The sequence below is a fragment of the Euleptes europaea genome, chromosome 18 (assembly GCF_029931775.1).
Source record: "Euleptes europaea isolate rEulEur1 chromosome 18, rEulEur1.hap1, whole genome shotgun sequence".
NCBI classification, from domain to species: Eukaryota; Metazoa; Chordata; class Lepidosauria; order Squamata; family Sphaerodactylidae; genus Euleptes; species Euleptes europaea.
This window is the reverse complement of record NC_079329.1, coordinates 2,654,983-2,672,861: the sequence shown is the minus strand read 5'-3', so window position 1 is coordinate 2,672,861 and position 17,879 is coordinate 2,654,983. Positions and strand designations below refer to the sequence as shown.

General features: G+C 49.1%; 1 protein-coding gene across 1 annotated transcript; it reads right to left on the bottom strand.

Moving 5' to 3' along the window:
• Nucleotides 1-536: 536 nt before the first annotated feature.
• LOC130489688 (polyunsaturated fatty acid lipoxygenase ALOX15B-like) lies at nt 537-17,879 on the bottom strand. Its single transcript, XM_056863465.1, has 14 exons — nt 17,733-17,879; nt 11,546-11,750; nt 10,417-10,498; nt 9,605-9,727; nt 8,106-8,209; nt 6,580-6,752; nt 5,978-6,121; nt 5,338-5,541; nt 4,062-4,148; nt 3,705-3,874; nt 2,372-2,493; nt 1,772-1,872; nt 1,022-1,192; nt 537-764 (listed from the first exon to the last, which is right to left on the bottom strand). The coding sequence occupies exons 1-14, from the start codon at nt 17,877-17,879 to the stop codon at nt 576-578; spliced, it is 2,022 nt and encodes a 673-aa protein (XP_056719443.1). The 3' UTR covers nt 537-575.

The window sequence follows — 17,879 nt, the reverse complement described above, 5'->3', positions numbered from 1 at the left end:
AAGCCATGCAAATCTTTGGATCAGTGAGGATCAGTTGTGACAACACCAGTTTATTTTTCCAAGCAATGTGGTACGTGGTTCTTAATGATTTTACAAAAATGATTAACAAAGCAAACTGTCCGCCACAATATCCTATGACTGGGAACATCTGGTGAACTAACAGGAAATAAGCAGATCAAGAAATAAACACGCGTATGCATGTGGCGTGGCCACCCAGCTTTCCAGTCGCCTCTCCTCCCTCCGTGGCTTGCCCCCTCCCCATTCTCCATAACGCAAATCTATGGCATTGAAGTCCCTCCCCTCCCCAAACCCCACACTCCTCAGGCTCCACCCCAAAAACCTCCCGCCGGTGGCAAAGAGGGACCTGGCAACCCTAGCTGCAGAGATGGGGGGTTAATTAGGTAAGATTTCCCCATCTCTTCCTTCTTCGGCAGTGGGAAAACCGGCGTGATCTAACACATTCTCCACATAGCTCGTGCAGTTTACAAAATCATGCGGGTTTATAAGCTGGCCTGCAGGGCTGTGTGTAAACACAAACCAAGGCTTGGAGAGGGGAAAGCAGAGTAGCCATCCGACTATATGGAGACACTGTTCTCTATGTCTCGAGGGTAGAGGTGCCAGTAGCCGATGGAGACATCGTCCAGTTGCCGGTTCCGCTCCTGAATTTCCTTGGAGATGTTCTCCAGGTGTTCCTTGAAGGCCTCCATCAATCTCTTAGGCTCCTCCTCAGTGAAGTGCTCTTCGGGGTAATGCCCCAGGGGGACCTGTGAAGGAGAAGAAGGGGAAGGGAGAAAGCATATCGGGTGATGGTTAATGGAATCAAAGGGGCTGGTCATGGAGAAGAAGGGGCCAGGCACACTCCGGCCATTTCCAGATGGGTTATCAACCCTGGGTTCGATGCTCCACCCTCAATATCCCAAGGAATTTTCCAACCCGGAGCTGGCCACCCTACATGGATAGGTCTCGCTGACTCCCAGGCTCAGTGCCTCAAGAGCATTTGGTGTGCCACCCACGCACTCACCATGTCTCCTGGGTCTGCGCTAAGTAGCCAGAGGGTGCTGAGGATTTGGCAGGTGGTGTTGATCGCTGGGATGGTCTCTTTGTAGCTCTCCTTAGTTGCTGTGCCTTTGGTCTTCGGAGGGGGCTTCCTCATGGAGGAGGGGAAGTTAGGCATCCAGGCGCCCAAATCGTACTGTGACCCAAAAAGCCCAGATATTCAGCACCACTGGATTATATGAAGCCCAACCGGCCTTTGATTTTAGCCCCTTAGTTGTACCAAGGGGGGAGGCAGCCACTGCCAAAATCCTGCACAGGTCTCTTCACTCCACCAGGCGCCCACTCCTCACACCTGCCCAATGAGAGACTCACGTGCTGCGACAGGTGAGAGAAGGAGGTGGGTGGAAGGACTGCAGAGGCCGCGCACGCCCCCAGCCAGCCTCCCTGTCATGTTTCAGGCCTAACAAGTTGGTGGCCCCATTTTTGGCTGGCTGCTGGGCAACTCAGATGGCCAACTCTAAGGTTGCCAACCTCCAGGTACTAGCTGGAGATCTCCTATTCTTCAGACAGTACAGATCAGTTCCTCTAGAGAAAAATGGCAGCTTTGGAGGGCAGACTGTACAGTATCACATCCCTGCTGAGGTCCCCCCTCTTTGAACCCTCCCCTCTCTGGGCTCCATCCCTAAGTCTCCAGGAATTTCCCGACCCGGAGCTGCAAACCCTAGAACAGGGCCATGCGTTTGCAGGTGAAGCGAAGGGGCCCGCTTGTTCCTACCTGTCCACTGTTCACAGCACTGTGCTGGGCTGAGCAGGTATAAATCACCATAGTCAGGAACTTCTTGAACTCCGCCAGATTGCCTAGCGAGGAGGGTATACCTGCAAAAGGAAATCAGCCCTCAACCACAATCGATCAGGAGTGAATCTTCTGCAGAGTCATAGTAGGGAGTGAAGTCCAGGACAATACGCATCACACACTCCTGCAATCACTCCACATCTGGTATCCACCAGAGTCCCAGTAATCAGCTTGTTTTTATCAAGCAGTAGCTAGTTCTCATGATTATAAAGGTTATTTATGCCTTTAATATGCTACCGTTCCACCAAAGGGATCAAGGGGCTGTGGATCAGTGGTAGAGCATCTGCTTGGCATATAGAAGGTGCCAGGTTCAGTCCCCGGCATCTCCAGTTAAAGGGACCAGGTGAGTAAGTGATATGAAAGACCCCTGCCTGAGACCCTGGAGAGCCGCTGCCCGTCTAAGTAGACAATACTGACTTTGATGGACCGAGGGGCTGATTCAGTACAAGGCAGCTTCATGGGTTCAAGGTGGTTATCAGTGAAAATCAGCACAAAACTAAATACAAAATAACCAATATATACCTGAGGACTTTCGATTGAACATCCCTTCCGTGAAGATCTCCCGAATCCAGCTCTGCAGCTCAGAATCTTCCTTCACGGCAGAATCGCTTTCATAATACAAGTCCAAAATGCCCGAGACAAAGCTGAAGGGAAATGCAGAAGTTGGTCAGGCCGCAGGGTGTAGGGGGCGCGCGCAAAGAGCATCTGGCCTCCCACCCCACAGAAAACACATGCAAGGTCTCCTCCATGTCCAGCAACCACAAAAATATCCCTGCAGAGTAGTGTGGAAATGAGGGAAACTCTGGACATTGCAGGTGATGGGAACCAGAGCTCGAGAGGTGCAGGGGGGGGGGGAACACACCTGAGGAATTTCATTTCCATTTATCAAAATTATTTTGGCTTCTAGAAATGTCCACAGATCAGGGGCAGATTGGCCACTATAGCCTCCGGGGCTTCACCTGGTGGGTTAGCCCACTTGTGAGCAGGGTGGCACAGGGAAGCCAGTGCCTGGCTGAGCCACATGCAACTTGGGCTGGCAGACAGGCTGGCTCTTTCTCCTTACCTCCCTTTCACCGTGGGGAGTGGGGAGGGCTGGGCTGGGCTGGGGCCCTTTTCGAGGGCTGTTTTTCCTCCCGTTCCACCCTTGCTACAAATTATGTCCCCTAAACGTGCATCCAGTTTAGTTTTAGGCAAAGTCTAGTGGCCACATTAAGATGCTTGCAAACTGAGAAGGGGAGTGCATGTTCTTTTCTTTGTTTCTGCTTGTTTTTAAGTTTGTGTTTAGTTTTTCTGTTTGTTTTTAGTTTTGCTGGCTTTAAAGTTGACAATTTTGTCTGTTTCTTTTCCTTCATTTTAATGCCATTCATATGCAACTGACCGCAAGAGCAAAATCAAGAATTGTGTAAAGTTAACAGCAAGGGTGAATGGAAAACGGCACGATAACGGAGTCTTGTGAGCTCCGTTTGCACAAGGGAGAAGCAAACGCGAACAGAAGATTTTCCAGTCAGAACAGCATGGCTGTAACCTTTAGTGGCATCCCTATTGCCGACTCAGACAGAGCAACGATATGAATCTTCCCTGGACTTTTCTGGTGGTGGAGGTGCGTGGAAAACACCATCAAGTCACAGCTGACTTATGGCGACCTTGTAGAGTTTCCAATGCAAGGGACTTCAGAGGTGATTTGCCATTGCCTGCCACTACGTAGCAACCCTGGACTTCCTTGGAGGTCTCCCATCCAAACATTAACCAGGGCCAACCCTACTTAGCTTCCAAAATCTGGTGAGATCGGGCTAGCCTGGGCCGTGCCTTCCATTGCTCCCCCCGCCCTGAGGTCCCAACCCACTGTCAGCCTGACCTTTCCACGGCCTCCCAGATCTTAAGACCATCGTCCCTGTAGTAGTAATTGGGCACGGAGGCCACACCACGAGCCTCCAGATCCTCTCCCAGGCAGAGGGAGGAGTAAGTCAGGTCTTCCGTGCCCTTCTGCAGTAGCTTCATCAGGCCTTCGTAACCGGTCCCAGTCGACTGGAAGTAAGATAGAAAAGGGACCGTCATCTATCCCGGCAAGGAAAAATAGGTGGTGGTGAAAGTACGGGTCACTGGGGTTATGAGGTAGAGGTAGTTGTGAATTTCCTGCATTGTGCAGGGGGTCGGACTAGATGACCCTGGTGGCCCCTTCCACCTCTATGATTGTAAAGGCAGGTCTGCTTACCCTGTCAAAGACACCATCCTTGTTAATAAGCCTCTCCCGGGCCAGCGTGTTGATGTGAAGGGTGAAACGGGTGTGGGGAATCAACAGCTGAAAGAGATTGGAAGGAAAAGAAGAGATACAGCGCCAGATTGCTTCTTGGCTCTTCCCCTTGCCCAAAACTCTCTCCTAAAGCAGAATATTGCTTGACTGCCCTATTCCAGGCAGAGGTGAGGAATTCTAATGGCTGAATTCTGAAGCCAGGATGTTTCATGCAGATTAAGTTCATTTACACAAATTAAGCAGAGGGTGATTAATGTAGAGAGACAACTGGACATCATGGCTGCTCCTGGTTTTATCCCACCTGAAAATGCTAGATATATCGCAGCCTGGGCTGCCTATTTATACTTTTTGGGATCTTATAAGGCCAGGGGGGCGTTTACACTAGCTGTTGACATGCACAGGCTCTTTTGCTCACTTGCTTCTGCCAGCCATGGGGAGGAACAAAGAACAAGAATCCTAAGAAGAATCAGAAGGTGATGGGAAAGACCTCTGCCTGAGACCCTGGAGAGCTGCTGCCAGTCTGAGTAGAGAATCCTGTCCTAGATGGACCAAGGATCTGATTCAATATAAGGCAGATTGACGTATGCAGGTATTTGCAGGGTCATGCCTGCCCCCATTTGGCCTTCTCTTCTCCAGGCTAAACAAACCCAGTTCCTTGCAGCTTTCCTCACTGGCTGTGTTGCACAGCAGCATCCCCAGGAAATGCTGTGTGCCTGTGTGTGTTAAGTGGTGTCGCTTCCAACTTATGGTGACCCTATGAATTAATGTTCTCTAAAACATCCAAGTGTTAACAGCTTTGCTCAGGTCTTGCAAACTGAGGGCCGTGGCTTCCTTTTTAGAGACAATCCATCTCATGTTGGGTCTTTTCCTGCTGCCTTCCACTTTTCCTGGCATTATTGTCTTTTCCAGTGACTCTCGTCTTCTCATAATGTGACCAAAGCATGAAAGCCTCAATTTAATAATTGCAGCTTCTAGGGAGAGTTCAGGCTTGATTTGATCAAGAACCCACTGATTTGTCTTTTTGGCAGTCCACGGTATCCGTAACCCTCTCCTCCAACACCACATTTCAAAAGAATCAACTTTGTTCCCGTCAGCTTTCTTCATTGTCCAACTTTGACACCCATACATAGTAACTTTGACACCCATGCTTCATTGTCCAACTTTGACACCCATACATAGTAATACAATATGAATGCCATGTGCTCCTCGTTAAAGCCCTCCCCAAGCTTAGCCTCACCTTGTAGAGCGGGTGGCACATGGGCAGTTGGCGGAGGGTAGCCAGGGTGAAGACTTCGGCCAAGAGGTGCGTCCGGAGCAGGTGGGTGAGCGCCTGGTGAACGTGGAAGTCGGCATTACGCACCCAGGTCTTGGCCAAGATCCAGTCCCATTCAGAGTCACTGGGCAGGAAGATGGGGGCATCTGGGCCGGGGGTCTGGCTCAGCTGTGGGAAAGAAGGGAAAACAGCAGGCAAGATCTGGAATGAATGGAATGAACCAAAATGGCACAAAGGCCAGGAACGTGCATGTTATGTGTAGGGCTGCTACCTTTCTTACAGCAGGGGTTGTGTTACATGGCTAGCACCCAGTGCGCCCAGCTTTATGTCCTGGCTGTGGGCTTTGTGGAGGCCTCTGGCTGGCCACCAGGTGAAACAGGATGCCAAGCTAAATGGGTCCTTGGTCCAATCCAGACTGGCTCTTCTTATGACCCTACGGCCCCACTCCTGATAAACGGACAAGGCCATGCAGAGACAGCAGTGCTGATTGCGACCTCCAGGGGGCTCCCCTTCAGTGATCCTGGAGGTGCTGCTTCCTTCCTCCTCCCACGCAGACACTTGGCAAAGCAAGCCCGGCACACCTTGGCAGCCCCCAAACCGTTACCTGAATGGCGAGGGGCAACAGCTGCTTCTGGGGCGAGAGGTGCAGCAGACAGAGCGGGGCCGCGATGTACTGCTGCTTGTCGTTATTGAGGCCTGGGGGGACCCCTTCGAGGATCTGGTAGTCGGCAATGAAAATGGTCCCTTTCTGCAAAGGAAGAGTGCAGAGAAAACTTCAGACAATGGAGGTGGGGAAGAAGAAGAAGAAGAAGAAGAAGGAGAAGGAGAAGGAGAAGGAGAAGGAGAAGGAGAAGAAGAAGAAGAAGAGCTGGTTTTTATATGCTGGCTTTCTCTGCCACTTAAGGAAGAATCAGACAGGCTTACAATCACCTTCCCCTCCCCACAACAGACACCCTGTGAGGTAGGTGGGGCTGAGAGAGCTCTAAGAGAGCTGTGACTAGCCCAAGGTCACCTAGCTGGCGCCATGTGGAGGAGTGGGGAAACAAATCCACCAGATTAGTCTCCGCCGCTTATGTGGAGGAGTGGGGAATCAAACCCAGTTCTCCAGATCTGAGGGGATGAGATCCCTGCTCCAGCAGAAGGGCGTTTCCCCCACTGCAGCATAATGAGTATTTTAAAACCCCTCCCCTCCACCTGGCTCCTGACCTCCAGCTCCTTCTCTAGTGTGGTGCCGCTGTCCAGGGAGTTCGCCACCATCTCCTGCGTCACGGGGAACTTGGCTGGGATCTCTGTGCATTTCTGGATCATGCGGGGGTTCAGTCCGTTCAGGAACTGGTACCCAAAGAACTCTTCGCTCTTCCAGTGTTCTGTGGTGTATTCTGGAAGAGGGAACACCAAGGCAAGGATCTGACTCAGCAGAATCTGTTTTCAGAGGGCAGCACTGGAGTGTGGGAAGAAGGAGCCTTCCTTTCCTTTCCCTAGATTTAACAGCCACCGGCTATCCCATCAACCCCTTCACACTTTTAAAAAGGGGAAATGAAATTTAATTCTTCCTGGACACTATAAAGAGAAAAGTTGCCAAATCTCTCACGCAATTGACCTATCTGTTTAATAGCAGATAACGCAGTATCCACTTCTCAGAAAGTGTCTGTAGCTGTTTTATCCAGGGAGTGATATATTTATTTTGTGCAATATTATTTTGTGGGCATGCTAAAACGATGTGGGTTAGGGAGTCTATTTGATCCGGACAAAATGGGCAATTTCGTTCTTCTGCAATAATTTTATTGTATCACCCTTGGGTCTCGGCTGAGTCTAGAGCATTGCATCTCGCCAATAAGAAAGCTCGTCTGAACTTAAGAATTTCTAACCAGCGGAAATAGTCTGGCTAGGAGAAAATTCTGTTGAAGGGTATCTGGAAGAAGCAAGGTGAACATCTATGATTTGCGTCCTTAAACACTAAGGACCAATCCTCATTTAAGATCTTAGTCTGCAAGATCTTATACGCAGTCTGAGGAACGGAAGTGGGTTCAGGTAGTAGATTAATTATGGTCCTTAGACCAAACGTACAATTTTTGCTGTTACATTGCCTTACTCAAACCGGCAGCATAAAACAGTACATTTTGGTTAAAACACTATACAAAATATTACTCTCTTTAAAATGGTTAAAAACTGGTCAACAATATAAATTTAAACAATCAATCCCATCAACAACTTTTCATTTCTATTTAGATTTCTGAAAATTAAATACTGTTCTACAAAACTTGGCCAGCAACTTTGTTACCTGGGAAAATTCATCCTTAAGAAGGATGTTAACTCTTATCAGATTTAGGATAACCAGTACTCTTTCTCAAAAGAGGGCCAAGAATCTTCTCCCTATCCTCCTTGTAGTAACTGCACCTAAGGAGGACATGTTCTAGGGTGTCCGGTTCACCACTGGTGCAGGGACAGAGCCTTTGTGAGAGGGGAATCTTCTTGAATTTTCCTTCTAATGCTGCAGAGGGCAGAGCCGAACATCGCGCTAGAGTAAATGCTCTCCTAGTAGTATTTCCTTTGAACATCGGTAGAACTAACTAGCCATAATTCCATGGTCCTGTTTATAGTGTGTTCCATGCTGGGAACTACGATTTCCATCTGTCCTTGCTTGCTCGTATTTTTCAGATATACTGGGATGTGGCAGTAGGCGACCTTTTAGAGTGGCATCTCAAAAGGTTCCGGCAGGGCTGCCATCTTACCTGACAGAGGAGTCTTATTGAACCAGAAGACCTGCTTGATGTCCTCCAACTTCTTCCAGGACTCTTGGCTATCAGAAAACCCCTTCAGCTTCAGCTCCACTTGCCTAAGGATTCCCAAACAGGGCAGAAAATTGGGTGCCGCGCTTTAAGAGGCTTCACGCAAGCCGAGAGGCAACCCCCCCTCCCTCCGGTGATGAGAACTCTGGCCATTAAATTGTGGAAGGAAACCACCGCACATAACAGTCTCCTGTTACATGTACACATGGCGAAAGGGACAGATGGCTAGAGAAGCTGCACTACCATTGAGGGCATGCAGTTTACTCATGGGTGTAAACTGCATGAAGAGTATTGCATCTTTGTGAAGGCTACCTTCTGCTTCCTTGTATCTTTCTGGAAACTCCCAGAGTCGCATCATTCCTGTCCTGGGATTCTCTCCCCCCGCCCTTGTGTTTTCGTTTGGCTGGACTACTGTCAAGGATGACTCTACCTCTTTTTGTTCTACGAGCCCTCGTTGGGATCTTCCCGCATTCTCCTTTCTGGCCCCAGTCCCGCCAAACTGCTTTTGTCCAGCAACTGATGGCAGAGGCAAAATCACTGCCCAACCGTCTCTGGAATTGGAGAGCTCCCTCCCTGAAGAGAAGAGTCCCTAACTAACCAAAAGTTATATTCATAGTCCTACCAATAAGTGAAGAAACCTGATTGCATTTGAGTCCAAGCGTTCCAGGTTCTAAGTCGGTCCCAAGTATCACACATGAACACACATGAAGCTGCCTTCTACTGAATCAGACCCTTGGTCCATCAAAGTCAGTATTGTCTACTCAGACCGGCAGCGGCTCTCCAGGGTCTCAGGCAGAGGTCTTTCACATCACCTACTGGCCTACTCCATTTAACTGGAGATGCCAGGGATCGAATCTGGGACCTTCTGCATGCAAACAGAGGCTCTTCCACTGAGCCACACCCCTCCACATATTCCCTATGCACCGACACAGTCTTGTTTCTACTGCATTGTGTATAATCCAGTCATTACAGTGTTTATTATATGTGTTATAGTGCTCATATTGAACTTTAAAATTTTGTAGTCCGCCTTGAGTCTAAGTAAGAAAGACAGACTATAAATGAAGAAGGTGCATAAATGCCCTGACCTAAATGACCCAGGCTAGCCTGATCTCGTCCAATCTTGGAAGCTAAGCTGGATTGGCCCTGGTTAGTATTTGGATGGGAGACCACCAAGGAAGTCCAGGGTTGCTCCGTAGAGGTAGGCAATGTAAATCACCTCTGAACGTCTCCTGCCATGAAAGCCCTATGGGGCCACCATGAGTCGGCTGCGACTTGATGGCACTTTCCACCCCCACTGTAAATAAATAACTGGATAGATGAGAATACAAGCTCTACCCAAACATTCTAACCAGGACACCCCAGTGCCTTCCACCCCACCCATTCCCAACCCTCTGTCCAAAAACTCCTTTGCTTCTTCATGCTCCTTTTTGTTCATCACTTACTTTGCCTTGGCGCGTGCCTTAAACAGCGAAGACTTGACGAAAGAAAACTTGATATCTGTGTCCAGATCATGGACAGAGTCAACATCCAGGCAGCGGGGGATGCCCTCAGCCATCGTCTTCCACCTGTACAGATGAAAATAAATGTCCTTGGGAGGCCCCCAACGCCATCCCACACCAAAGCTCATGAGAACGTAAGAACAGCCTGCTGTATCAGACCAGGGGTCCTTCTAGTCTAGCATCCTGTTCCGCACAGTGGCTAAACGGGGCAAACAGCATAGGGGCCGAGGGCATGGCATGGGTATTCCTCCTGACATGGGTATTCAGAGGTTTGCTACCTCTGAAGATGGGGGCTCCCTTCAGTTGCCATGGCTAATAGCGATCGATGGACCTCTCCTCCATGAATCTGTCTCAGTCCCTTCTCCTGGGAGTAGAGCCCAGGAAGAAGAAGAAGAGGAGGAGGAGGAGGAGGAGTTTTTTATAGGCCGACTTTCTCTCCCACTTAAGGAAGAATCAAACCAGCTTATAATCACCTTTCCCTTCCCCTCCCCACAACAGACACCCTGTGAGGTAGGTGGGGCTGAGAGAGTTTGACTAGCCCAAGGTCACCCAGCTGGCTTCATGTGGAGGAGTAGGGAAACCAACCCAGTTCACCAGATTAACCTCCGTCGCTCATGTGGAGGAGTGGGGAATTAAACCCAGTTCTCCAGATTATAGTCCGTCGCTCCAAACCACCGCTCTTAACCACTATGTCACGCTGGCTCTTCAAGAGATAAGCAGGGGCCATGCCTATGGGTATCAGAAGCCCTACTCACCCAAAGTCCTTCTGCCTCTTCTTCAGTTGTTTCTCCCTATGTGTTTTGAGTAAGACGTGCGACTCCATAGCAACCGTTTTCGCTGCAGGGACAGATACCAAAATGGCACATGTAGCAAAGAGGCTCCGTTCTGGTCCAGGTAGCCCCTGGTTCAAGCCAACTCACTAGCCACCAAGCTTACTGGTCTGTTGTAATATGATCTCAGCAAAGGAAGCCCTTGGAAGACTTCCTATGTGCTGTGATGGAGGAAATATCAGACCATCTGCAAGAGATGAGCTCTAAACCAGACTCATCATCTTCTGAGACCATGCTAACAGATTTGGTCAGGGAACCATGGCCAGTGGCTGTGTGTTTCAGTGAGCTGGCCTTGGATCTAAAGGCCAGAGGAGACATAAGGGGGTATTTATTTACCCATGGGTCCACCCATTCACATATAAAACATCAGGGGATCCATGTTTTGTTACAGAAAATGAAGGACAAAACCCCCCTTCCCATCCCACTTAACATGCAAGGAGTAGGGGTTCCCTGACCCCCCATCACAGTCGCCTTCTCCTGGCTGTTCTGGTGCATGACCCACACTGGAAGATGGACCAGGGGAGTGCAACCCAGTGGATTCTCCTGGACCTCTTGGTGGTTTTCAATATCCTCAGTCATGTTATCCTTCTGGATTGCCTTTCAGGGTCAGGAGTGGGAGGTATCCCTCCACAGTGGTTTTGGTCCCACCCGGAAGGGAGGTTTCAGAGAGTGGTGCTGGGGGACTGCTGTTTGGATGGAGGGGCCGTGGCAGCTCTCACATGAAGCTGCCTTCTACTGAATCAAACCCCCCTTGGTCCATCGAAGTCAGTATTGTCTACTCAGACCGGCAGCGGCTCTGCAGGGTCTCAGGCAGAGAAAGGTCTTTCCCATCACCTACTTGCCTGGTCCCTTTAACTGGAGATGCTGGGGATTGAACCTGGGACCTTCTGCATGCCAAGCAGATGCTCTACCACTGAGCCACAGCCCCTCCCCAACATGAGGGTCACTAAACTGACAAATGAATAAAAAATGTGACCCTGAGGCTCAGGGCCTTCACCTCTTGTTTAGTACTGAAGGAAGTGTCAAAAAGATGCCTCAGAGTAGGACCACTTACCCTTCCCCTCCCTGAGCTCCAGGTTGTCACTGCCTTCGAGCCACTGGTAGCATGGGAAAGTGTAGGTTTGGCCCTGCGGGGAGATCACCTTGACGAAATTACAGTACCATTGGGTGGAGATGATGCCAAGCAAAGGCTTTTTCTGGAGACGGAGGAGCAAAATATCTCCCAGGTCACGCTCACAAGTTACTTCGTATTTATTTTCCTGAAATGGAAAAATTGGAGGATCAAACATCAGCATCAGTTGAGAGAGAGAAAGGTTGGCGGAGTTCGAGTGTCATTCCTGGGTGAAGCTCCCCAAGTTAAACACGTGCAGTCCCTCAGGGACTCAGCCATGCCCTCCTCCGCTAGGGTTGCCGGGTCCCTCTTCGCCACTGGCGGGAGACTTTTGGGGCGGAGCCTGAGGAGGGCGGGGTTTGAGGAGGGAGGGACTTCAATGCCATAGAGTCCCATTGCCCAAGCGGCCATTTTCTCCAGGTGAACTGATCACTATTGGCTGGAGATCAGTTGTAATAGCAGGCGATCTCCAGTACCTGGAGGTTCTCAACAAACACTACACCTATGCTGATAATAACGCAGTTCTGGAAACAGCAGCACGAAGGCTCACAATAATGTGAATATTACTGATGCAAAAGAATTCTGAAGAACTTGACAGTTTATATAATATTTATAACCGAAAAAGAAAAAGCGTTACTTCATGCATATTCAACACAAGGTAAGTACACCCAAAGCAAAATACATGTATAATGGGCAAATTGCCCTCAAACAAAAAGAAATATTCCACTAACAAGTGGTAAAGAGTCTCTGTGGTGCACTTGGTATATCAAAAGGAAGCCAAGGGAAGCCGAGACGATACCTCCGGTTTGAGTTGGGTTAATAGCATTCTGAGGGTCTTAAAGCTACAATGTTACAAAAAACAGGATGAGATGCTATTTTAAAACTGTACCCTGGCACTATCATATGATCTGTTACCTCGCTGAAGGATATGAGAACCTGTGGTCTAGGAACCCTCAGGGTCAATTTTAAGACGTTGATGGTAAGAACTTAATTTTGTTATGAGTGTAATTCATTTTTGTATCTATCAGGATACGATTGGTAATAGACATTATGTTATGTATAAGTTCTTATTTTGCTTAGAGAATATTTACATGAAGACAGCATTCGACTGAAGAAGCACATGCGAAACGAATACCAAACCGGAGGTATCGTCTCGGCTTCCCTCGGCTTCCTTTTGATATACCAAGTGCACCACAGAGACTGCTGTTTCCAGTACCTGGAGGCTGGCAACCTTATCCTCCACCCTGCTTGGCCCTCTGGCTCCTCGAGGGACCTCCGTGCCCAGCCACTCCCTAGTGAGTTTTCAAGCTCACCCCCTTTCCTCCCATAGCTTATATTTCTTAAACTGAGCTGGTACAGGGACGAAACCCTCTTCCCCGGCCCCACTTCAAAAACCACAAGGCTGAAGCTCCCCAGCCAAGGTGTTTTGATGGTGACTAGGCAGTGGTGCAAAGGTGCCAGCCTGCAGGTGGCACCTAGCGCTCTCACGCAATTACAACTGACCTCCAGAGATCAGTTCCCCTGAAGAAAATGGCTGCTTTGGAGGGTGGGCTGTATGGCATTATACCTCACTGAGGTCGTTCTAGGGTTGCCAGGTCCCTCATCGCCACTGGCGGGAGGTTTTGGGGCGGAGCCTGAGGAGGGCGGGGTTTAGGGAAGGGAGGGACTTCAATGCCATAGAGTCCAATTACCAAAATGGCCATTTCCTCCAGGTGAACCATTTTCTCCAGGTGAACTGATCTCTATCGGCTGGAGATTAGTTGTAACAGCAGGAGACAACTCCTCGCCTTTCTAGAGCCTCCTGTTTAGCTAGACTGAATGCTAACCCCTCCATGGTTATGCAGGGCAGGAATTTGAATATACCATACCCAGACAGGGCCTGTCCTTGCTCTTCTGGCTCTATCGATTCATTAGCTCGTGCCCTCTTGGAATGCCGCTTTTATGAGGAACTTCGACCACGTTATATCTCTCCCCTTTTAACATATAAATCGAATGCCCCTCTCTCTGACATAATGCCTTTTTTATTAAGTGACAGGGATCCCAAGGCTACGTTGTCAGTGGCAAGATTTATTTCAGTCCTTATATCCCTCAAACATTAGATTTATGCTGCTCAAGATCAATGGATCAAGGAGCTTCTAAGGGATAAAGGAAAGGTAACAGCTGGAGATCTCCCGCTAATACCTGGAGGTTGGCAACCCCAGGTCCTTCCAAAGCTTTGCCTTCCTCAGGCTCTACCCCAAAATCTCTACCAATTTCTCAACTCGGATTTGGTGAGGGTAAAGTATATATTCTTCCTTTGCAGAGTTCTCACGAAGGAGGGTTTCGGCAGAACAAAATGCTGGTGAAAGACCGCTTTCAGTGGAAAAGTCCAAGCAGGAAGGATGGAAGCATTTCACAACCTATTCCTGTTTTGCAAACATACGGCCCCACCCCACGGCCAGTGTTGGGAAAGAGGGCCACAACTGAAGCAGAAAAAGCTACAGACAAAAACCGCACAAAGGCTTCTGAAGATGAGCCCCTGCCAGAATAAATCTTGAGATGGGGCTGTCAGCCTCCGGGTGGGGCCTGGAACACGCCCAGAACATGCTCATCTCCAGACCACATAGATCATTTTCCCTGGAGAAAAGAGTGGTTTTGGCAGGTGAACTCTATGGCATTAGACCCTGCTGAGGTCCCTCCCCTCCCCACCCTTCACCCCCAAATCTCCAGGAATTTCCAAACCCAGAGTTGGCAACCCTGGGAGGAGATGTTTTGCGTAAGAGGAAAACAGCGCAGAATCCTCCTCGTGCACCCCAATTTGTTGCACATATTTATGTAAAGTGTAGGGTTGCCAACCTCCAGGTACTAGCTGGAAATCTCCTGCTATTACAACTGATCTCCAGCCAATATAGATCCGTTCACCTGGAGATAGGGTTGCCAGGTCTTTCTTCGCCACCAGTGGGAGGTTTTTGGGGCAGAGCCAGAGGAGAGCCAGTGGCAAAGAGAGATCTGGCAACCCTATACTTGAGTAAGGTTACCAACCTCCAGGTACTATCTGGAGACCTCCTGCTTAGGGTTGTCAACCTCCAGGTAGTAGCAGGAGATCTCCTGCTATTACACTCACCTCCAGTCGATAGAGATTGGTTCACCTGGAGAAAATGGCCGCTTTGGCCATTGGACTCTATGGCATTGAAGTCCCTCCCCTCCCCAAACCCCACCCTCCTCAGGATCCACCCCAAAAACCTCCCATAGGTTGCAAGGAGGGACCTGGCAACCCTACTCCTGCTATTACAACTGATCTCCAGCCGGTATAGATCAGTTCACCTGGAGAAAATGGCCGCTTTGGCCATTAGACTCTATGGCATTGAAGTCCCTCCCCTCCTCAAATCCCAGAGGAGGGCGGATGCATATCTGTTGCATCCGTTGAATCACGGATGATATTGTGCTTACATTAGGGTTGCCAACCTCCAGGTGGTGGCTGGAGATCTCCTGCTATTGCAACTGATCTCCAGCCGATAGAGATCAGTTCCCCTGGAGAAAATGGCCACTTTGGCAATTGGACTCTATGGCATTGAAGTCCCTTCCCGTCCCCAAACCCCGCCCTCCTCAGGCTCCGCCCCAAAAACCTCCCGCCGATGGCGAAGAGGGACCTGGCAACCCTAGGAAGAACCCATTGGAGGAGAGACACAAAGTTGACATTGATAAATATAACTAACAGCCCATCCCTGAGGGGAGGGGATGGATATGCGGCAAAAGAAATAACTAAGAGACACAAAAATAACGGAGCAATGCTAGCAAAATAGCAATGCCATCGAAGTAGCACCGCTGCTGCACAAAGGGGCGTTCCCAGGCTGAAAGGGGTTAGCAAGCTGTCTGAAGGTGGCTCCACCCCCAGGAACGCCTTGGGAATCCCTCCCAGGACCCCGGCTCAGGGAGATACACCAGGACACCACTGGTGGACAGTGGCGGACCTACATTTTTGGGGCACTGAAGCTTGAACGGTTATGGGGGCCCCTTCGCAACCAGCAACAATAGGGCAGCATCCAACAAGGTCCAAAGGGCCTTGTGATATGCCTGTATTATTGTATTAATTCCCAATGACAATAACACAGTAGGAGGTTGAGAGTTCAAAGCCGTTTGTTTATTAGGCCCAATAGACACACCAGGTGAGAACTGCCCCAAATGCACAGGACAATTCACACACCAGAACAAAGGATTGCAACAACGTTTATAACTTCTGGTCAGGGGTGTTACAATATACGTCGTATAGTGCGTAGAGACACAAAGACCCAATAATGGACACATTTGGATTAGCATAACCTATCAGTGTGGTTTTGAGTCGTGGATCTAGGTGGCTACATGATCTGTAACGGAGAAATGAAACTTAACATTCCTATCTGACACCCCTAAATCACATCCTTGGGCTTCATTAGGGCGGCTAGCTGTACCAGGCCTGCAAGGATGATCTCACTGGCACCTGATTCATAGTGTATGCCAGTTTATGCTAACTCAGTGATCACACAGGAGTGAATAGGAACCAAAGAATAATACTTGACCCCTTATACATGGGGTATTGCCATTATATATGTGTGTGCAGAATATGGTATTGTGCTAGATGCTAACCCTTATGCCCCGGGCTTAGCATCTTTATAAGTGTGAGTATGCGGACTGAGTATAAAAGCATACATTTCCAATAATAATGAAAATTATAGGCATTACACTTGCTGCCTTTGCAAGGACTCTCAAGGCTAGGGTTGCCAACCTCCAGCAGATCTCCTGCTATTACAACTGATCTCTAGCCGATAGAGATCAGTTCACCTTGAGAAAATGGCCACTTTGGCAATTGGACTCTATGGCATTGAAGTCCCTCTCCTCCCCAAACCCTGCCCTTCTTAGACTCCACCCCAAAAACCTCCCACCGGTGGCAAAGAGAGACCTGGCAACCCTACTCGAGGCCCAAATGGCAGAGAACAGGGTGGTGGGGTGGAGTCCTTGAAAATGGGCCATACAGCGATGAAATAAAACTATAGAGCTATTAAGCCATGCACCAACAAAGCATTTGAAGATCCAGCTGCCAAAATGTAGGCTATGAATAGATTCTGGCGAGTTCAGAGAGCCCTTACAGCTGGGGGTTCGGGCGTTGCAAGCCCCCAATAAAATTTTGAAATTTGACCAATTACAGGCACATTTTGAGGCCATGTATAATGGGTATTAGAGCATTTTCTCAAATCAGTATTAAGTACTTCAACCCATTGGCTTATGATTCTGTCACTAAAAAACTCCATTGATTTTGTAGAGAAATTCACTCATTAAAAAAAGTTGCTTCAGGGGGCCCCTCCAGGATTAGGGGCCCTGAAGCTTAAGCTTCATTAGTTTCACAGCAGATCCGCCTCTGCCGGTGGAAGGCACCACTGGTGCCTGATCGCCGCTCTGAAGTTGGCATCCAGGGGCACCGGTGTAAGTCGCCCTATGCTGGCATCCGTGCCAGTTTGCACAGTGCAAGTGGCACAGATGCCAGCGTAGGGGTCATGCTGGTTCCTGTGCAGCTCGCCCCCCCCTTCAGGATTGCATGCTAAATGCTGACAAAATGCTCTGTATTATACCAAGGGGAAATTAAAAGTCCAGGTATAGAATGATTAGAATCAAGGTTATTTGGGCCACGGCTAATCTATTCCAGGGGTGTCAAACATAAGGCCTGCGGGCCGGATCCAGCTCCTTGAGGGCTCTTATCCGGCCCGCAAGCCAGCCATGGCAGCCACTCTCCGCCCCTACTCAATCTGGGCTGGCGAGGCATGGCTCAGCCCGACCAAGTGGCATTTATGTCATATCTGGCCCCCGTAACAATGTAGTTTGACACTCTTGATCTATTTCAATTAAATTAAGATGCCCTTGGCTAGAAAGAGTCGTGCCAATATTTTTTTACATGTCTGAACAGGAAAAACTTCAAGCAGTCTGGAACAACTCTTTTAAAAAGGGTTTATTTCAGGCATGTATACTAACATGCAGTTTGGTGCTGCTTTGAGAATATTCTTATAAAGCATTTACTTATTCATGCAGTAGTCTAAGAAAGAGGAAGAGATTTTTCTTTTTAAAAAAGACAGTGCCCAGCCACAAAAGGTTGCCCTGCCTCTTACCCTCTGTTGCAACTCACCACTTCATCAGTGAACTCAGAGAGCCAGGTGCCCAGGCTGGTTTGAGGGCTCTCTCCGTCGGTGCCCACAAAGGAGAAGAAAATTGGATCGAGGGCACCCAAGTGTAAAAAATTGCCCGTGGACACGAAGACAACGTAGGTAGCCAT